This window comes from Taudactylus pleione, unplaced genomic scaffold (genome assembly GCF_031769625.1).
Source record: "Taudactylus pleione unplaced genomic scaffold, aTauple2 ptg000026l, whole genome shotgun sequence".
Classification (NCBI taxonomy): Eukaryota; Metazoa; Chordata; class Amphibia; order Anura; family Myobatrachidae; genus Taudactylus; species Taudactylus pleione.
Genome location: NW_028284428.1, coordinates 29,521,365 through 29,544,968, shown reverse-complemented (window position 1 = coordinate 29,544,968; position 23,604 = coordinate 29,521,365). Strand labels below are relative to the sequence as shown.

At 39.9% G+C, this 23,604-nt stretch overlaps 1 protein-coding gene across 4 annotated transcripts in view; it reads right to left on the bottom strand.

Moving 5' to 3' along the window:
* NLGN4X (neuroligin 4 X-linked) overlaps positions 1 to 23,604 on the bottom strand; it is a 391,249-nt gene that overhangs the window by 62,708 nt on the left and 304,937 nt on the right. For all 4 annotated transcript variants that reach the window (XM_088451539.1, XM_088451540.1, XM_088451541.1 and 1 more), the window contains one exon: positions 20,725 to 20,910. In XM_088451539.1, coding sequence (XP_088307665.1) covers positions 20,725 to 20,910 — 186 coding nt within the window. The remainder of the gene's footprint in view (positions 1 to 20,724; positions 20,911 to 23,604) is intronic.

Genomic DNA, 23,604 nt, shown 5'->3' with positions numbered 1-23,604 from the left:
GAACTAGCCACTGCAATCGGAACTGCAACAGCCAGGCCACTCACAGCCAATCAGCGGCCGCTTACTCTAGGTGCAGCCTCTGATTGGCTGGTGGCACAGCAAGTGCAGGAAACCTTGTGGGTTCTGTCCCTTGCTGGAGAAGAGCTGTTTGTGTAAACACATACAGCTCTTCTGTCTGAATTTGGCTCAGGACATTCCATTTTTTTTAATGGCTGGTACTCCTGTGCCAAGAGGAAGGTGAGTATTTATTTTTTATTTTTTTTAGAAACTGGGATGCTACTGGAGAAGTGGACCAGACACCGAGGACTAGGTGAATATAGTGTGTGTTTGTATGTGATAAAATTTTACTGACTACAGTGTGTGTGTACTGTGGTTATTTTCATATTTTTTTACAGTGGGGGTACCAGTGTCGGCTGCCTGCTGGCATTTGTAGTTATACAAGTGCCAAACATCAAACACACTAGGACTTGTAGTCCCGCTGTAAAATACAATATTACTCTTATATTATTATTACTATTACCCTTGCTTCCACTGGCCAGAGGTGCAGCAAAGAGCCACAGGCTTCATCCCAGGTCTGGTCTGCTAAGGAGAGGGGGGACCCCTTTATTGGAGATCCCCATCTCCCCTGGGATCCCTGGCCTGGGCTGACTAGTTTGGGATGTTAATGTTTTGGCCGGGGGACCCAGTGAAAGGGTTCCCTGTTTGTGGCATTACACTTTAGGTATGGAGCCCTGTGCTGGTTTTAAGATTATGGGGAACCTCACACCATTTTTTTCCCATATTGTTAAAACCAGAACCAGCTCACAGAGCCCAGTGTTTGTTCATTTAAAGCTGGAGAACCCCTACAAATTTTGTCCCCGATATTTTTTTGAACCAGGACTTGCTGACAGAGCTCAGGGCTGGTAATGCTTTTGGGGGGGTCCCCTTGCCATTTTCTTAAATTATTTTTGCACTTTTTTACACTATAAACACATGCAGCCTGCATGTATCTCATATATATTTGCAGGCTGCATGTTTGGGTGTGTTTTACTGTTGTCAGACACAGCGAACACAGGGAGAAAAATGAACACATACAGCATCGAAATTTAGATTTCAGCAAAACACGATTCTTGGTAAATTTGAGTGTTTCAGCTGTCAAAAGTCTCCAGTCTTTCAGCAGTGCTGTGAGTGCTTAAACTCAGGCAATCTCAGACCAGCCACAATTTTTAGTAAATTTACCCCTAAATCTCTTTATATTTTAACTTTTCCCCACTTGCAGTGCAATGTTATTTTACCAAGGTGGAAAATGCTCCTTTTTTATTTTTTCCTAACTGTGAATCAGGCCCCAGATATTTAATAGAGGGTATAATTTAAATTATGAATTTTTAAATAATGTTAATTTCTATACATGTTCACTAACATAAATATTACAGCAGGTGTGGCTTGAATTATCAGGATATATTATTGACCAACTACTGCTGCAAGATACAAAATTATATATACCTCATTTACACTCAAATAAATACCATGCATCTATAACTGATGAATCATCACTGAGCTAGAATGGGGTATTCTCACATAGGCTGTGGTGGTCGCAGTGTGAGGGTTGTGCACTTTATTTCTATTGTGCATGAGCAAAAAGTCTAGTAAACCCTCACTGCACATGCACAAACCAATTTTATGTATAGCATCATTATGACTTGACATATGATGGCATCTGCAATCCATGCGCATTTCTGGGTGGAGACTGGGAGGTGTCCTAAAGTGATTGTAACAAGAGGAGATGTCATGGGAGTGTCATGGGTGTGTTACGGGAGTGTCATGGGTGTGTTTAAGCATGTTCCTGCAATCTCTTTTGCAGCACCACAGACACAGTTGCCATATTTTGAGAAAGTTACAAAGGTGGCTCCGGAACAAGCAGGGGCTTCGCTAGGAATTGATGGTGCGACCAATGGTGTGTTGTTGGTGGAGTGATGGGACCCACCAGCATAGTTTGGCATTGCTCAGATACTGTATGCAAAGCAAGTGTTGCAGGGTTTGGTGAAGAGGAATGCTCAAGCTGACATTTGCATATTTTTGCACTTCAGAATATTTAGGAAATCGCAGCTGCATGTAATTTTTGTCCACCTCTGAATCAGGCACATAGGCAAAGTTTAGTGAGGCATGTCAGCGCAACTGCAGGCTATGCAAAGATAGACATAGGCATAAATACAACTGTTTTCAAGGAATATCATTTGCAATAAGTATATGCTAGTGCAAACGGCACACTGATGAATATAAGTAGAGATGTGAAGGCTCGGATTAGTTCGGATGTTCCAGCCAAAAATCGGGTCTCAGAAAGAGGCAAAACGTCATCTTTCATAGACAAGCATCATCTTTTATGGACTTTTGTCCATGAAAATCTGAATTTGGTGGGAAATCCGATCCTGCACATATCTAGTTATAAGAAAAACTCTTGAGTATGGGCAAATATACAAATATTCCATGCACAGCATGCATACAGTATACAGCCAAATTCAATTTAACACAGCATTAGGTTCTAGGCATCTAAATAATAATAATCTTTGAAGCACAGAAACAAAAATAGCAAAAGCTGAAAGACAATGCTGGTAAACAAACACCCTAGTTTGGCCCTTTCTGCACAGTATGCAGTTTTTAACCAATGGTTTTTAAAATTGATTAGTGCAGAGTTCCTAAAGTCTGCCATTACAGTTCAGGTTTTAAGGATATCCATGCTTAAGAATTTTTGAGCCCAGATGATAAATCAAATGAACAAATATACTAATTAAGTCACCTGTGCTCAATCATGGATATTCACTTTCTCACTTCTGTTTTTCAACCTTCCATACATTGCAAACACATAATTATGTAGTAAACTACTATAGTTCAAAAGTAACTCAACTTCACACAACCTGTAGAACATACAGTATAATGTAACATAATATCATACAAAATATCATAGAATCTGAAGGAAAAATTCATAAAAAGTTCTGATACAAAATAGAAATAATTGAGATACACAGCATGCCATGACCAAAACTATTGTACATGTTGAAGGTTTATTATCACGTATTCACTGTTACTGTAGTTTTCAGTTGCTGAATAAAATCTGAAATTTGCATTAAAAATAGAATACATTTTATGCCTCCCTCACACAATGGCATTCCAAAATTTTAACATTGCATTTAAGAATTTAGAACATGGTAAAACACATTGAAATACCAATCACTAAAACAAATCTAAAGCACATATTTTTAACCTCCTTTTGCAGTGTATATGTTTGAATGAGTCATCATAGAAAAAAACCCTGTAGTAGATTAATTTTTAGTTTGATAGCAAATCGCCATTTCTGTCCAATAATACAATAACAGGAAAAAGAAAAACAGTTTTGTCTTTGTGAGCCATGCAAAATGTAAAAATGTAAGTGATTATTGTATGTACAAAATGACAATTGTAAATAGCCATGACAATAGTGAATACATGCATGTTTGCACTATCATTTTATCACAGATCTGTGCTAGAAGAGTTTTTGTATTAACCCAAATTGTCATCCATGCACACTGTGAATCAGGCACTTTTAAACTCAATCACAGTGCACCTGCTACTACTATGCTGTATGAGGTATCCTTATCAGACATGGGCAGTTGACTCAATAAGTAACACTAGTAGCCTTCAGGGGTGGATCTGAAGTTTTTAGGATTAACAAGATAGGTAAAAAATACACTGAACTTCCTCAGAATACCATCATAGCATAAATATGTACAATTATCTATAAAACTATTAATCAAATGAACCTTACTGTACATATATGATTAGGAGATGGGGTACGGGTTCACGGTGGTTGGGATGTTGGCAGTCAGAATACCAAAAGCGGCATCCCATCATAACTCTAACCCACCTTTAACACAGCTTAACCCTGACCCTTCCTTCCCACAGACTGGCCCTAACTCTCCCCTCCCCGCCTAATCGTAACCCTCTCCTTAGTTCCTAACCCTAAACTTAACCCTAATAATTACAGTTGGGATTCCATTGGTTGGGATTCCTACTGCTGTCAGGATTCCGGTGTGGAATTCTGACTGTCGGTATCTCGACCCCTGGGATGCCAACTACATACCATCATTAGGAAAACAATAAGCCTTGTTTATATAAGATCACTTCTCTATAATGACTGCATCATACAAATCAAAAGTTATTAAGTTACACTCTCACATAAATATGCATCATCTATAGACTCAATGTTCTGAAGATTCATCAAGGGCAATAAAAGACTTGCTGTAGAATGTGTCTGATCAGGCTCCACACAGAGTTTGATATAATCAATCTGCATATTTCAGGTATCTGAGGGATCAGTTACACAATGTGGACAGGATATATATTTAAAAAAATGTCTCTCTAATTGTAATGATATATTATTTATACTACCCCTAATGTTTATTTGATTTTCGTTTTAACTTCTCCCGCATATTGGATATTGGATGTAGTTGTGAGACCGGTGGCCTTGCGGCGGCTGGTCTCAATACCGACATCAGAATCCCTACAAGGGATTTAAAATAGGCATCAAAATGCCAATGCCTCTATTAATCCTGATACTGGAATGCTGAAGGATGCCATCCCAAAAGAGGTAAATCCGGGTCACCCTTAGCATTAGCCATGGGTGGACAGTTAGGGAGCGTAGCGGTGATAGTTAGGTTTTTGGGGGGAAGGTTATGGTTAGGGACCTCAAGGGGTGAGGGTTAGGGTTAGGCATGCACCTCTGGGGGAGAGGTTAGGGTTAGGCACCCCCAGGGGGAAGTTAGGGTTAGGCACTAAGGGGGATGGAGGTTAGGGTTAAGCACCACTAAAGAAAGGTTAGGGGGTAGAAGGGTAGGGATAAGGTACTTACCTGCCCTGTCAAGATCTTCTCCCTTCGGGCTATCAGTGTTGGGATATGAACTGGTGGCTATTCAGCCACTGGGACTACATACCCATTCCATTGAATAGCTACTTATGTTTTTAAGTAACAAATTGGGAGCTCAACTCTGATACATGTGGCAGAGGGAAGCCTGAAGACCCTAATCCCCTAAGGATCCTTTTGGGTCTGGAATGTCATGGGGTATTTGTGGATTCCCTTTTATTCTCAATGGAGCCTTCTGGCTCTGAATGGATGGGGAAAAACTGGGCCCATCTTCATTTGCAGAGGATCTAAAATCCCCTGCACCCAGCACAGTTTTGCATTGCACTGGATGATTGGAGCATGCAGCTTGGTCTTCAATAATTAAAAATGAGAGCTGTTACGGTCAGAAGATTATGGTTTTGTATTATACCACTGTATAAAGCTTTTGTTTCAATATTGGGTGAGGGGAGATTTTTCCACAGAAACAAGCAAAACCTATTGGATGCAGGAGTGCATATTCACACCTTCAGGCATGGATAGACACAGACGATGCCTGAAGTCACACTTGGGAAGCCTAGAGGGACATGAGGGGGGCACTAGTACCTTACTTTGCAAGAGGTGCTTGGACCCCTAGCTGCTGTACACCCCGGACCTTCTTATCTAAAAATACCTTAAAGGCCTTCTTAAACTTAACAGTTCGTGAAGTACCTACACATGCTCTTGACAATCTACTCCTTAAATTAACAAGAAAATTATGGCACACTGAGACACAAATACTAAATAAATCTACATACGGTCACATTTTTTCTTCTAATGTAAAACAAAAGCTTCCAAGTCTACACAACTGACTACCCCTTCACTCACTGGGAAAGGGTTGGAATCATATATAGAAAACCTGCCACCTTTGCATAGCCATGTAAAAAATACTATTTCTGTTTTGCTTTGTTGCCAGTCCGACACTATGCCAATAAAATGTTAAGATTACTGTCAGCAAGGGATTAGAATCACCTTTATAATGCTATTAATTATAAATGACTACATATTAGAGGATCAAGATAGAAACATATTATGTACAATCATAAAAAATGGACGATGAAGATAACCTACCAAAACAATGCTTAGAAATACTGTATAAGTGAATTAGTCTTCAGGAAGCATCTGATAGGGTAGATTTTATTTGCAAGTTAAGCCATTAAAGTTATTGAAATAGAGGGACAGTAGATATTTTTGATTTTGGCAGGCCAGACAAAGTAATTTTAAAATGCACCCGTGACAAAGCCTGCTCTAATATCACTAATTTGAGCCCTGAAAAAGTCACAAAATGTAAAATATCCCACACTTTAACATTATTAAAACTTAATTGCAACAATTTAACTCTGATAAACAGTCATTTGGGAAAAAAAACTCTAATATACAGTAGGTCTCATTTGTGTCCTTCAAAATAGATATATGCACAAGAGCATCTAATTAACATTGTTTAGTAAAATGTGTGTACAAATACATTAGGTTGAGTTCTTCTAAGCATATTTATAGTTTTTAGAAGAAATTAATGATGTAATATTTAGAACAAGCACATATTGTACTGTGGCACAAAATGTTTCCTGCAGACATCCATTTGTGCTTCTATTAATAGTGGCCTTGGTCTATATTTTTGAAAAACATACTTTAAAAGTATAATTCACATCAAAAAGTAAAATGTTATAAATCAAAATATATTTCTAATAGTTTAAGGTCAGTATTAATTATGTGAACAAAAATCTTAAAGTTGAGACTTCGGGGTATATTTACTGTACTAAGGTGCAGGTTATTCGAAATGGAGATGTTGCCCATAGCAACCAATCAGCTTCTACTTAACATTTATCTAGCACCTTCTATAAGATAATAGCTAGAATCTGATTGGTTGCTATGGCAACATCTCTACTTCTGAAAACCCGCACTTTAGTAAATATATCCATTCTGGTGGGCAGATCTAGTTAATGGCCCCATTTTACAGAACCCTCTGCTCCCTTACATCCAGTGCAACTGTTTGTGGCCATCAGTGCCAGGGGCAGTGACCTGCATGGTTATTTAGATAGTGGTGGGCAAGAGCCCTGGCTCCCACCAGCTAACACTCCCCAGATTTAAGGTGCATGCTGCAGCACCACTGCCCAATGCTGCCATCTTGGATTTGACCAAGTGCCAATTCTGCCTCTCCTGCACTCTCCTCCAGACCTGAAATCCCCTTTAACTTCTGCTCTATCTTCCCCTGGACTCCCACAGTGTCCCTGACCATGAGATTCAAAGGTACACTTACCTTTGCTGTCACACTGGACAATTAATTGCCTGCACTGTGTAGCATCTACTGTGTGTCCCCCTGCTGGTCTGTATCGTTCAGTGACTGAATATTTTCACTAGACATCCACTGACTGCTATTTGGAACTAATACATTTATAATAATGGGTAAATACATGACTTAGCCACAGAGGGGTGGCAGAGGAGGCTTATCTGCAACAAATATGGAGACAAGGGCCACAGCTTCTGTTACTTTTAGAATGGAAACAATTTGCATTCCCCCTTGTTTGTGTAAGGGACTAAGGGACTGATTCAGAGCCGGATGCTCTGAGAAGAGCGCTCGCTCTGAATCAGGGCCCTCATACCTAAAATTGGAGCGGCCTCCTGGCCGCTCGCATAGCTGTGGGTGACCACCCACAGCTTAAGCGAGCAGCCAAAAAGATTGTCGCGATGGTCAAGATCATCGCGACCATCGGGCATGCGATGAGACCCTGCGGTAGTGTCTCGCTGCCGCAAGCCCTGGAGTGCTTTTGGCTCTATCTGAGCCAAAAGCACTCCCACTGACATCACTAGTGATGTCAGTTGGGCCGGACCCAGATGGTAGGCGTTCCCATGGGAACGCCTCTGTCTAGGCAGTAATGCCCCCCGGTACGCCACTCACCATCGACAGCACGCCCCCTTTGTTGCGAGACCCATAGCGATGGCTGTCCGTCGCTATGCCGGTCTCGTGCATGCGCACGACGGAGCTCCCTCCGTCGTGCGCATGCACACTAGGGCACCGTCGACCCACTTGTGAGTGCTCAGCGCTCACGAGCGGGTCTGAATCAGGCTCTAAGTGCAGTCTATGGATAATGACAGGTTCTTCCTAGACCTAATGGGAATTAATAAATATTTTGTCTTGCGCACTGATAAGGAATATGTGTAGGACTATGAATCGTTAAACAATAATTTTTATTTTAAATACTAAAATTAGCATAAGTATGATAACATAAAAAACACCAAATAAATGCCACCCCAGGGCATCACTCTAATGAAAGAAGGTGAAGTGTAAGAAAGTGTAAGATAGATAAGAGCAGTTACTGCTGCATATATAAGAAGGTGAAAAATAGAGGTTTACAAATAATATAGCAGCTTCATTTTTAAGTTGCTTTAAAATTTTATATACTGCACCGCTGGATAACCCAATACTAGGTATGAGCTTCCTCCGATCGGCTAATACTCCTGTGTTGTACGAGGATGAATGTGATTCCTTGACTGTCCCAGTTTCTGAGCAGGAGATTCCGGCTACTATTAGATGCCTAGCTACCGGCAAGACTCCAGGCCCTGATGGACTTTGTACTGAATATTATAACTTATTGTCCCTACATCTTGTCCCCACATCTTGTCAACACATCTTATCATTATTTCATTCTATCCTATCTGGTAATGCTACTCCCACTGCTTTTAATCAAACCCCTATTGTAATATTACTCAAACTGGGTAAAGACCCCACTTTGGAACAATCCTATCGTCCAATATCCTTACTGTACCAGAATTTGAAAAGTCTGTCTACACTAATAGCATAGCATTTACAAGGTTTGCTCCCCAAATTGATTCACCCCAAACTGGCTTCGTAAATGGCAGATCTTCTGTACATAATATCCGTAAAGTCATAGCTTATCTGACCTGATCTCTACAGACCCAGATTGGTACATCTCTCATGGCTAGTTGTGATGCTGATAAGGTATTTGACCAGGTCTCCTGGTCACATGTTCTGTGTCCTACATTTCCACAATTTTGAGCCAGAATTTGTGCAATTCTTTTATATGTTATTTGTTACTCCAACTGCCTTTGTCAATGGTTTGAACACAGAGGCCTTCTGTTTACAATGTAGCATATGTGGATGACTTATTACTATATTTCTCTAATACACATGTTGCTTTCTGGGTTTTCTGCAGCTCCTTCATGGCTTTGAACTCATAACTGGTTTTGTGATCAAAAAAACTAAGACAGAAGCCTTGGCATTGCATGCAGGAGTGGCAGAGAATTGCAGTGGCTTATTTCCACTTAGGTGGGCTGATTCAACATTGACCTCTTTGGGACTTAAGGTACTGTTAATCCCTCTGACCTTTATGCAGTTAACTTTCCTGCGGCCATCAGCCATATCTTAACTAAGCTTGGAAACATTTGCCACTCTCCTATATAGGTAGATTTTATTTGATAAAGATGGTATTATTTCCAAGGTTATTGTGTTACTGTTTTAAATGATCCCTCTACTACTAATGGACTCTGACTTGAAAATCTTAGCCAAAGCTATTAGCAGATCCATCTGGTCAGGGAAAAAAACCTAGCATATCATTATCTAAATTGAGTCAATCTCCAGATTTAGGAGGTATAAACCTCCCTTGCATTAGAAGTTATGATCTAGTCACAAAATACCATTATGCCATGGATTGGTTGCAGAATTCTGATGACTTTGCTAATCATGGCCTAGAAGAAGCCTGATGTCCTGACATTCCACTTCCCAGTCTCTTACACTTGAGATCCACAGCAATTCCCACTTCTGTTACTGCCAATCTATTGCTTACCACCACCTGCGTGGCATGGCAAGTATCCCATTCTAGGATGGGCGTCTCAGCTCACAACACCATTTTCCTTCCTTTACTTCACAATGCAGGATTTCGGAGATCCTCTATCTCTATCTCTATGTTACTACATTCATGGCACCTCCAGGGTCTCTGCTAGTTTTCCAGCTCCTGGACCAGCAGACACTTAAAATGCTTCCCCATGAACCTTTGGAGGAAGTATTTCCTCACCTCTCCATCCCTTTATTTGTATATTACCACATTTGGAGCTATGTAGCTAAATTACTTTCTAAACTAACAAAAACAGATAGAACATGTGCTGTGCTGCTGCCCTGGAAGGGGTTGTTCTACCTCCCTTTTATATACACATATTAAGCACTCAATCACTAAGCAGCAGACAGATATTGTCAAATGATTTTTCTACCACACCTCTCCAAACCATACTCACTGCCTTTATGCACCTCAATTGATCTCTCATTTCTGCCTCCTATGCGGAAATGCAATACAAGCTACTACACCATGCTTATATCACCCCTAAATTATGTTATTGGATGGGTGTATGGTCTGACTCTAAATGTTTTAAATGTCAGACACCTGAGGCAGATATTTACCATTGTAAGTGGAGTTGCCCAGAAGTCACCAAATTTTGGACCCTTGTTTGCAAATATATTTAGGATACCCTGGACATCTCTTTTGCTATCTCCCCCAAATGGGCCCTTTGGGATATCTATCCAACTCCCTGACAGTCTAGACTTTCCTTGGGGCATCAAATTTTATTGGCCAAAATTGCTGCAGCAGGAAATAAAACAGTTTTTTCCCAATGGGTCTCCTCAGATACTTTGACCCTAATTTTGTTAATACCATGAATTTCCTACTTATTCAATATGGATTGACTGGAAATGTTTATTAATAAGGAAAAAAAAGTGGAGATTTTTTTTGCAGCCTGGCTTCCATATGTACGTACTTTACCTTTACCTGTGAAGGAAACCCTCTGCAAAGATGTAGTGTTAACCTCATGGTACAATTTAGAGATGCTTTCCTTGGGCTGTCCCACAATCTAAATTATTTGCTCTTCATCTCTTTAAATATTTCCTCCTTTAGACCATACATGCTCTTACATGATTTGTCAGATTATGTGTGACTCTGTCACTATTTTTTTTTGTTTATTGTCAGGAACTGTAGAGGAGGAGCCAGGGGATAGGGTGGCTAGGGAATAAACAGGTGAATGACAGTTAGGTCTCCCTATTGCAGCCAAACCCAGGTTTGACTAGACCTGCCCATATGCGTGGAGTCTAACCCACTTGGTGGTCTTCACCAGTGACCCCTCCAGTCGGGATTTGGGTTTGGCTGCACCAAGTGGGCAGGTCACGGCCCTCTGGACAGGTAACTGGGAATGGCAGAAAGACCGGAACTATATTAAATGAATTAATATTTGGACACTGAAGAAGAGATAATACTAGAACACAGGAGTAAAAATTTATACTAGAACACTGGATACTGGAGATGAACTAAATACTTAAACACGGGTGATGAACTAAATACTTGAACACTGATGATGCAAATAATACATGGATACTAGAGATTAACTAAACACTTGAACACTGGTGATGAATGGAATACTTGATCACTGGAGAATTCTGAGAGAGAGCTTATACAGGTAACACTGAAAAACTGTGAGTAGGCTGAAGCAACACTCTGGGCCTGATTCCGACCCTCTCGGAAGTGGCCACTCTTTTGTATGCAGCTGATGTTATGCAATTGTGCATGCATATGCATCGCAGTGTGCGTGCATAAACTGGTTCAAGCAATTGTGAAGCACTCGCTTGACCAGCAAAGACAGCCCAATGCAATGAGTGACAGGAGAGGCCGTTTGTGGGTGGTAACAGGGGCAGGCCAGTAGTAACGGGGGAGTGGAGGTGTGAATGTAGGCATGCCTGAGTGTTTTAACCCCATTACAGAGGGGTGCATAATTAACAGGCAGCATCATAGTACACATCACCTGGCTGGATTATACACTGAATTGCTTGCAGTGCTTGCGGTAGGGTACAATCAACCGCAAGCACTGTGATGGAACCCGATCTACCGATGGTTGTATATACTTCCTGGGGATGACGTTCGCTAATGGGCGGCTAAAGACAGGCTTGTGGGCATCTATAAACACAAAGTGGTTGCTCAACAAGACATAGTGGGTGTGCTTATGCCTTGCTGTGCGATCGCCTGCCTTGATGTCACTTAGCTGAATTTCCATACGCAGGGAGCGAGTGGTCTAGCAAAGCAGGTCTGAATCAGGTCTTCTGTCTGAAGGACAGCAATACTGGTGAGTCTCAGTCACTGGAGCAGCGAAGTTGAGCAGCAGTTTCCTGTTCCTGGAGTCAGACTTAAATAGCCCTGGGTAGCTGATCATTGGATCTGAGAATCAGCTGAGTGACCACAGGACTACCATTGGGAGAGACTTGTCAGATGATATGGACCAGCAAGGCTGCGCCCATACCTGGCACCCCAGAAACCAGGACGCATGCACGGAAGCCTTAGCAGACCCCAGGGAGAATACTCAGTAACCACTCACCACCACTCCCAGCGACTGAACACCTAAGCCCAAGGACGCCGGCATGGAGGTGAGCAGCAGCCGATTCCAGGCGACAACCTGACATTTATTTTGTCACATTCTGTATGTGAATGTTATTATTTTTACATTAAGTACTATTTGAAACATTAATTTTTCTCTATATGTAAGTAATATGCTTTTCTTCACTAAAATATTTTTTTTAAAAATCTTAAGGTTCAGCCATAAGAAAATCCACATAATTGGGCATTAGTTAATGACTAAAGCAACATATACTGTATTAAATATAGCATCATAAATTATGAACTCACAAATGACAAACATGAAATAGAAGCCCGCTGCAAATTGTAGAGAAAGCTTTTTACCTAATTATTTCCTTTAGATACTATAAGAAGACCTTTGTACTAACAATAATACTTATCTACCAGAAAAAGATTAGATTAATGCTTTCCTTGTTAAATGATAGCTTTGTAAATTGCTAAATATTTTGTATGCAGATTAGTAAAGATGTGAAGAGGAAGAAAAGGTATATTCCATAAAACTCTTTTGAAATTCAAAAACACACTAGACTACTCAGGGTATATGTACTAAAGTGTGGGGTTAGAGAAGTTGAGATGTTGCCCATAGCAACAAATAAGGTTCTACATAACATTTATCTAGCACCTTCTAAGATAATAGCTAGACTCTGATTGGTTGCTATCAGGGCTGGAATGCCCATCTGGCTCTTCTGGAAAATGCCAGAAGGGCCTATGGCTAGATGGGCCAGTCCAAATGCAAACCCCAGCCAAGTACTCTGCCTCCGGGTGCTCTGCTCAGCCGGGATGCTGACAGACAGGGGCAGGCAGCGAGCCATGCCTCCCATGACTCATGACACACCCCCTTGTGGCATGGCCATGCCCCCTTTGCGGTGAGGCCATGCACCTTTTGCAGGCACATGCCTATGGCATGCACATTAGGGGGACTGTCAGGTTTGCTGAGCAGCCCCAGTCCGTCTCTGGTTGCTAGGGGCAACATCTCCACTTCTAAAAAACTGTACTTTAGTAAATATACCTCCTAAGGTCCAGTAGGCCTAAAATACAGTATGTATAAAGGACTCATATTTATAGCATCCATTATATAGAACATTCATTGCATAGCCACAAACCAAAATGTAGAGAAGGCTATGTATTGGTCTTCTAAACATCAACAGAAATGCAAATAATGTGCTCAATGTGGGCTTTGCTTTTCTGAGCATGTGTAGGGTATGACACTCATGCATGGACAGAATAGCAGAGTGGGGAATTTTGTAGAGTACAATGTCAGCCTTATCTCTGTGCCCTGTTGTGGCTGCACCCTTAGGAGTGGCCCTAATTCCACTACTGTTATTTAGCATATATCTGCATTTTTAAGGAGCAGACTGGAAAATAATTCCGTTAAATACGCTGAAGGCAACCTCTTTTCCATCTTTAACAAAAAGGTTATACAGCTATTGAACAATAGCTGGAGTAAACTGTAAAACCAACATAAATGCAAAAACAATTATCTCCCTTTGTCAAGTTACGAGATTTTTGCCACATATAAAGTTGTAAATGTTATTAGTAATGCTTTTATGAGGCAGTCTGTATTTTTAAATGAGTGTTCCTGTAGAGGATATCAGCTCCTTTACAAAACTAATGTATGACAACATTGTGGTACAGTGGTTATCATTGCTCCCTATCCTTTCTCCCAACCAGGGTCCTATCTGGGTGCCATTCCTATGTTCTCCCATGTTTTCTTAAACACTCCAAAACAAACTGGTACAGCAATTGTCTGCTGACTATAAATATACATAGGGAATTTAGATTGTAAAGCGCAGTTGGCCAGAGATTGATGTGAATAACAAGCATTCTCTGTATAGTGCTGCATAATTGGTGGGGTAATAATAATACTAATATACCCTAATGTTAATTTTCAACAAAAATACCATATCCTCCATAATGTGTATTGAAGATAAGGGAACCCTTTTAACAATAATCAGTACCTGTCTCTTACATTAATTTAACATGGTTTTACAATTAGCACAAATTTGCATAAGTATCTCATGAAAACATAATGGAATTCTGAAAAGCCTACAAGTATATGTCAATCTTTAACCACTAGAAATATAAAGTCAGATACATTAGAGAAAAAACATAGATGGATATTTCCAAGTTACCGATTCTCCCAGGGGTTTTGCATGTCCATATTGAAGGATATTTCACTGTCTACCAAAATATGAATGAAATTGCAGCACTAACTTATACCCCTTTTCCTCCAGAACCCAGGTCCAACCTGGGTGCTCGGACATGGTTCCAACTCAGGTCAGACCCCGTTTACACTGCACCTTCGATGTGGGTTATTCTCAGGTCAGCTTAGTTCACACTGAACCTGGTTCTGCCCTGCTAAAATTGTGAGGTAAAAAAAAGTGAGAGGTGACTACTCCACAACCACCAATCAGCTCTTTTTTGCCATGTTTTTTGCCATGACCCAGGTTGGATAACCCGAGTCATGCCATTTACACTGAACCATTACCTGGGTCCTTCCTGGGTCCGACCCTGGTAGCTACCTGGGTTGGATTCCAGGGTCACTTATTTATTTATTATTTATTTATTTATTAACAGTTTCTTATATAGCACAGCATATTCCGTTGTGCTTTACAATTGGAACATTAACAGAACAAAACTGGGTAATAACAAACAGATATATAGGTAGGAAGGCCCTGCTCGCAAGCTTACAATCTATAGGGAAATAGGCATTGATACACAAGGATAGGTGCTATATATTGCATTTTGGTCCAGCCAGAATGCACAGTTTCTTGGTTGGCTTCATGATCCAGCCACACAGGAATATCGACCAAATGTCATGAGGATGTGAGAGAAAGATGATGTGTGAGATTGTGTGTAGACTGTAAAAGAGGATGTAATTAGATATGGAAGCTATGAAGGTTATGTGGTAGGTTCTGGAATCTGATAAGCTTGCCTGAAGAGGTGAGTTTTCAGGGAACACTTGAAGGATTGGAGACTAGAAGAAAGTCTTATTGTGCGAGGTAGGTTATTCCATAAAGTGGGTGCAGCGCAAAGAAAGTCCTGTAAACGTGAATGGGAGCAAGTAATGCATGGGGATGAGAGACGCAGATCTTGTGCTGAGCGGAGAGGTCGGGTTGGGAGATATTTTGAGATGAGTGAAGAGATGTATGTTGGTGTGGTTTGGTTAATAGCCTTATGTGTAAGTGAAAGTTTTTTGTATTGAATATGGTAGAAAACCGGCAACCAATGGAGGGACTGACAGAGCGGGGCAGCAGAAGAAGAACATTTTGCAAGAAAGATAAGCCTTGCAGCTGCATTTATAATGGATTGTAATGGTGATAGCCTGTTTTTGGGTTATTTTTTAGGGACCCTTTTCCACTGAGTTGCGACCTGGGTGGGCCTGGCAATAACCTGGGTTGTTGCAGCAGTGGAAAATGGGTATTAGATAGGTTCCTTGAATATGGGCTTTTCCTGTGAGGAGTTAGTGATAGAGAACCTATGTACAAGGGCTGCTCTGAAACTGTGGTAATACTAACAGAATTAACAGGCTACAGATCACCTGCATGGGGACAGGTTATCCTATAGCCTTAACCTATTATTATTATGTCCAAAGATTTGGGGAGTCTCATTATAATATGAGCACTGTTAGGAGACATCCAATATGCCTGGCTATGTACAGATCTTTTTCTGAACAGAATTATTAATAACTATACATGATCATATAAATCAAGTGAAGATTAATATCCATGTTGCAATATATTGTTGCAATAATCCTGATACTGCATATGAACACTCATACCCCCAATGACCTATGCAAAATAGAATAAAAAGGGTACTGTAAAGAGTAGAATCTGTCATTTTCTTTGAAACAATTTGATCTGCTAATTAAAGATAATTAGCAGCAAGTGAACATTATAAGCAACTTTTAGCTATTTCACAGTCTGATTCACTATAAAAGGAAAGATTGAACCATATCCTTTTAGATACTGTATAACCTGTGAAATTGCCTGTGTACAACATACTGTATTCATATTATGTTAGTACAGGAAACACAATGTTGCAATTATTAGGAAACTGGCAAGCATGTGATAGCTTTTTACAACATATTAATATAAACAGGGAATTGTATGTATTACTGTGGCAGAGCGGTTCTGGACACTTCTGAATAATTCTGACAGTCAGTGAAAACTGCTACTATATGACTTTCAATGTAATGTCCAAGAACCAAGCCCTACCACCATAAATATTAAGAAAAAAAGTAAAGGTGCGTATCCACTTATAGACATACAAACAATAGCAGGATTATGACATTGCAATCGTGCTGTCGTTTGTATGTCTAGTGATGTGCCTCGACTGAACGTTCACTCCTTCAGTCCAGGCATATCCATCATCCCCGTACATGGTGAACCTGACGGGATCGCCTGGTTGACCAGCATGTACGGGCGATGATATATGGCAAAAACGACCAGCGGGCACATGCATCGCTGGTCGTTTTAGTAATTTACATGCCCGATTTGCGGGTGATTGCACGATAATACGTCATTATTGTGCAATTGCCTGTCAAAATCGCCTAGTTGATAGGCCCCTTAACTTCCAGTACAAAACATTACAGGACATGGTTTATAAATAATACCCAAATATGCAGCTGGATAACTGATTCCAATGGTTTGGTGCCGTTGTTGGCAGTGGGGAGTTGATATAAGTGAAGGAGGAAAAGCACAGGAGACAAGAGGGCCTGACTTTCTTTTCTATTTTGTACATATACTTCACTATATTTTATTTTATATTTTGCTGAATATTGCAATATTTTTGTATAAGATTTTGATAAAAACTAATAATTATGAGATTTTTTTTGTCTATTATATGAAAGATTTAAGGCGTCTATGTACTAATAATCATGGAACTGTCGCGATTATTATATTTCCATATACAGTAGCTGGGGATTTTTTCATTTTTAAGGAAAATATCCATGCTATTTGCAAAGGGGAATTTGAAGGGACAGCGGTTGTGGTAATGGTTGTCCCTGTGAGTTATATCCCTGGCAAATTGTAGAAGTCTTTCATGGAAGTGAAATATTTCTCCGGGGGAAGCTGATGCGGCACATGCACACATTGTCAGCTTCTGCAGCCGGCCAGAGGCTGCGAGAGAGAGATCGAAAGCAATATGTGTTACTGTTGCAGGTGTACTGTAGCAGTAACACATAGACTTGAAGCTCACGCACAATTCTCACCCTAGATTATATGCAGCACCCACCAAGTTAGCTCCACTTTTCCATACACTGTCGCAGTACTGGAGATAAAACTCCTTACAATATCATTAATAATATTAACATATAGTATTTAGGGAAATGTACTTGGATCTTGAACTGTGAAACCATCTTACTGGTTGCACATCAGGAAACATCTGTAAAGTTTAAGAACATTTAGGGGCATATTTATGAATTTTTCCATTAAAGCTTTGACAATTAGCGTTCCTCACCTCAGTGATCAGGATTGCTTTTTCATGAAGCATGTCCTTGCAATGTCTACAAAGTAAAGTGATCACTTACACAATCACTCTGGACCTAACTGGGCTACTGCACATATATGGCCTGTTATTACCAGAGAGGAAACCAATGGATGCCTCTGAGCTACTGTACAACAACAACATGGAGTGAATGCCATCCAAAGATGGTTTTGGCTAAAGAGGCCAAGCTTAGATTTTTCAGAGCTTGGTAAATAGGGCATTTTGGACTAATGGGGACTGCTTTTGTGAATGTAAAATAGGGCCCTCCTTGTTAAATTGCCCTAAAAATAAGCTTTTTCTGAGGATTTATAGCATTTTTGGGCTCAATAAATAGACCCCTACAGATGTGTCCTCGCGTACTGGGCATCTTTGCACTATATGGATCTAGGAAACCCAGCACGACTAATGCTCCCAGTGGAGCAACATACCACTTTTTTACATTTTGTGTCCTACCCGCAAGGCAGATACAGCAAAATGCCACTCATAGGGTGGAATTCAATTGATTTTGTGGCCCGCATCTCCCGTCTAAAGTGACAGGAGATCGCGGGCCGCTATGCAATTGTGCCAGCTTTTCACGCTGATCGCGCCCATAGAGGTCAGGTTTAGCTGCGTAAAGTAGCTAAACCCGTCCAAAGTGCTGGGCGCGATCGTGTAAAGTGATGTTTGGGCGCCCAAACATGTCACTTTACGCACATTTCAGCTCTCATCCCCGAGGGGCTGCGAGCTGAAATGTAGCGCTTGGCAGCTGATCGCGCCCGACAGGAGCAAGAATAGAATAGCTCCGTCGGGCGCGATAGGGGATGAAAAGAATTGAATTCCGCCCATAGTGTCCTAGAGATGATAGGTTGTAACTTTAACCACACAGTAATTGATTTTACACATGTAGAAAGTCACAGATGAAGCATAACAGAACCATGGCATGAAGAAAAGCTGTGGCTGTCTGCATCAGAGCCCTTTATATGCAGATTCAGACTCAGTCGCACACAGATGAACAATTGTCACATACCCCATTGATCAGTGTGCACTAGCAATGTCATTTTTTCACTTCTATGTGTTTTAATTGTGCGAATAAGAGGCACATTTTGAGTGAAATAGACCCTCTGCGCGGCCAAGTTGCATAGGATCCAGGGGCTATTTGGCACCACTGACGTAACAGAAAAAATGAACACATCTATATGTCACACTCTTATACATCTGCCATTCTATAAATAAAAATATTAATAAAAATATTCCTTTTTGAAGCACTCTGCCACCAGGAGAATAATAAACATGTCACAGGCAAGGTGTACCAAAACCTCTGTAGTTACATTACATTCTAAAGTAAGGTCATTATAGAAATGTGCAGTAGTTCTAGTAACATAATGAAGATTATTAAAATGAACTACTGAAATTGTGTCAAAGAATGTCAATTAATCTTCAAAATAATAGTAAACTAGATAGTGGTGCCTAAATGTAATTAGAAGTCATAGGCAATCATTAAAGGTATCAATATTTGTGATTTATTTTATTTTTTTATTAACAATTTGCTTTTATGTTTTAATTGAGCTACAGTATACTGTTACATCATTTTTACATAATGCTATTTTGCCATCTTTATAGTAAACTCACAGGGAAGCAGAGCTGGAAGTAAAATTGGCATATATTACTTAAAAGAAGCATGTTCAGGACAATTGGGTAGTCAGCTTTTTGGGGGAGGTAATGGGAGGTGGCTAAGCAAATGCAGGTGTGTTGGGACCGTTTAAACTCTGTTTCTTGGGCGCGCATAAATGACCCACTGTGATCACCTTCAAAGCATGATAGCTCTCTGTATGTCAGGAGAGTCGCAGTGTTTGAGGCAGTCAGACTTAATTTACAAGCTGCGTGGCTGCCCAATCTGCGTCGATGTCACTGATGTTTATGCTGTTGCACGTCATCAGGTGGATATGAGAAAGCTTTAGTGGCCATTTCTCTGCTCAGGTAACCTTTGCAAGGCATTAGCATATATTAGAAACTGCATTCCATGAAGAATGAAGTTGTGACTGCATTAGCATAAATCTCGGATTCGGGCCAGTGCATGCCAGCATAATGATGTATTTTTGTCCTCTCTATAGATTAGATTATATACAGAATACTATATAGATTACTTGTCAACAATAGTGGTAGTTTTACCTAAAACAGCAGTAGTTACCCATTATCTGTCACTTATTTACCTTTGAGTTAAAAGTTATATTGGCAAAATGCAGCATACATTGGAATTCGTGAGCATTTCAGCTTCTATCATTAAGTCAAAACTTGGTGGGTACACATGTAGCGATCAACATACGATATCGCTGGCTGATCATCCTGCATCCTCCCTGTTGTGCTGGATGATCGATATCGATCATCCAGCACACCACCAACTCACCAACAACTATAGCGACCCGCGAGCAATGATCGTGGGCCGCTAGAGTAACCTGTCCGATGTCGAGCAAGTTGGCCTGCATGCACGGCCGATGGGCGTTATCGCTATCGTCCATACGTGGCGGCGCATCGCTGGTTGTTGGTGAGTTGGTAGGGACCAAAAAATTAATGATTTGAATGATAACCATATGAATGTTATCTTCTAATCATTCATTTTTATTGCTATGTGTGTACACACCATAATTTAAATGTGTAAAATCCCTTAACTGCTTCCAACAGATCTCTGAAGTCTATTAGTATTTTGAACAATATGACAAGGATTAACAAAATTACTAATCCCACAATGATATTCCTGAATTACCTTGATCTGAAAATTCTTATTTCATAATACTAATGGAATAAATACTCCTGGAGACTAAACTTGAAGTTTGCTATTATAATTTTTATATGTTGGTTGCTGTTACCACAAGGGAAAGAAGGGTTATTGATTTTGCTAACCACACATTTGTTTATCTTTATCAAACCTTTCTGACTTTGAATGGCAGAATAATAACTTAACACCATTACCTTCAGAATAGTGGGATAAGGTTAATAGGCTTACACAGGATGCGCCAGCCCCAGATCCAAAAATAGTGACTCGCTTTGGATCCCCTCCAAAAGCACCAATATTCTCTTCAATCCATCGTAAAGCTTGTATTTGGTCAAGTAATCCATAGTTTCCTTTTGCTGATTGATCCCCTGTACTTAGAAATCCTAAAAATAAAACAATAAAATGATTAACAGTATTAATAATAATAATAATAATAATAATAATAATAATAATAATAATATAGTGTTTTTTGAATATCATATGAAGTTGGTAAACAAATTTTTTTTTTTAATTTAAAAAGTAAATCAAGCTTACAATAATGAAGATGCATTATGTTTACTACTGGCAAACAATTTACCATTGCAAAAACAATATACATTATTATTTATACAAAATTATTTAAGAATTACTAAATTTGTATTATTTTACTGACAGAAATTAGGAATATGTTCAGTATCAATTGCTGTATATGGGAGATAAATGGCTTTTTAAAAGCCTTACTAATACCAAAAATGTTTTCATTGTGTTTCAATACTTAGTGGTCCCCTATCTCTTTAGAATGCATAACTAGTAACTTGACAACAAAATAAAACTGAGCCACAGAGGGAGAGATACAGAAACAAAGGCACTCATGCAGAGAAATATTTTATTTAGATATGTTTGCGTTCAGAGTGTGCTTATGCATTCATTTGTGAAAAAATAAACTAGAAAGGTGGACTTTTCATGGCCTATGCCCAGTTACCATTGTGATTTGATTTTACCGAGACAAATACAGTATGATCATAATATACATTCTGAAATAATAATGATGTAGTTATTTGATTAAAAAAATACATATAACAACATTTAGATTTTGCATTACATTTTACAGTGTAAAAATGCCTTATTCGTAGAAATTAAATATAATAATCAGAAATGTGAACTTAATATTTTCAAATGTGATTATAATTATTAGTACATTAATTTCAAGTAACTGTGCTTTCTATTAACTAGCAATTCCTATAGAATATCATTTGTTGCTGCCAGCAATCTTTTATTGTGTAGCAGCCTACTGTGCTGGGTAATTTGATTGTGGAGCAGTAGTTTTGGTGGTTCAGGAAAGGTAACTAAAAGCAATTATTTATTTATTATCTTTAACAGTTAATATGCACCAGCATATTTCAATATGCTTTACAATTGGGAACAAAACAGTAATAAAACAAGACAAGGGGGTAAGAGGGCCCTAATTGCAAGCTTACAATTTATATCGAAATAGGCATTGATAGACAAGGACAAGTGCTACATTTTGTATATTGGTCTAATCTGATTGCAGAGGCTCTTGGTGGGCTGTGTGATCCAGTCAAACAGAAATCTTAGCCTATGGTTGGCACGATGTGAAAGTGAAGAAAGAGGAAATATGTAAGTTATATGTGGACTGTATAGAGGGGATAAAATTGGGTAGGATAACTAATGAAGTGTGTGATTCTGGAATTTGATAAGCCGGCCTGAAGAGGTGAAGTTTCAGGGACTGCTTTAAGGTTTGGAGACTAAAGGAAAGTCTTATTGTGCATGAGAGGGCATTCCACAAAGTGGTGCAGCAAGAAAAAAGTACTGTAACTGTGAATGGTAGCAGGTAATGATTGTGGATGAGAGATGCAGATATTGTGTTGACCACAGAGGTTGAGCTAGAGATATTTTGAGGTAAGCAAAGAGATATATGCTGGTGTAGTTTTCTTAATAGCCTTATGTTTAAGTAAAGTATTTTATATTGAATTTGGTAGAATACAGGTAACCAATGGAATGACTGACAGAGCAGTGCATCAGATGATGAATGTTTAGCGAGTAGCTGTATTCAAAATGGAATGTGGTGGTGAAAGTCTGTTTTGAGGTAGACAGTAAGAAGACTATCATAATATTCAATGCAGGAGATAATTAGTGCATGAATTAGAGTTTTTTTCATTGTCTTGTGTGAGAAATGGGCATATTCTGGTTATGATTTTTAGATGTATGTAACCTACAGTAAGCATGCCCACCAAGAGCCGCCACGGGTCGGGGTACTGAAGGGGGTATGACCTAATAGTTGGAGTGCCCCCTTAGTGGGAAAATAAAAAAAATACTATTTGCAGCACCACAAAGCCCCCGATAGGTCCCTCCAACAAGCCCGGGTAATTAGTAACTCCCTTCTCGGCACCCCCGACAATAGACAGTGAGCATGTGGGGTAGGGTTCATTGTCGAGTTTTCAAAAGTGATTGAGATATCAAGTTGGTAAGTACTATTAGACTGTGGATATATTTAAAATTCTGTTTTGGAAAGATTCATACTCTCTCTCTTTTAACAGAATACTAATCATATACATTTTCAGTTGCAATATTTTTATTCTTCTGTACTGTCAATGTAATCACTCTTTTACCTTCCAACCCAATAAATGATCAAACAATGTCATGTACAATGGGAGTGATTCAAGGTCCCATGCTTTTACTATTGCATAGCATCAAAATAGCACTATTATGGTAATGCTGTTCCGTGCTGTCACCAGCTCCATGGGGTCAATCAAGCTGGCAAACGTAGTTGCTCAAAAGAGGCCAGGAGATCTCCACCAGACAATGGAGATCCTTGTCTCTTCCCTCCCCCAACAGCAGCGACACGTCTCTGTTTGGGGTAACAGAGGCCATTGCCACCCCCACCCCACCCAGAAATGCCAGCAGACTGTCAATCACTGACAGTCTGATGCAAACACACAGGACCCGTATTACACATCCTCAGTACAGGTTTTGCGCCAGCGCAGAATGACACAATCGGAGATGTGCGCTAACTACCGGGTTAGTGCACATTCCTGAATTAGTCCCTATATACAGAAATTGGTATGTACTCTCCTTGG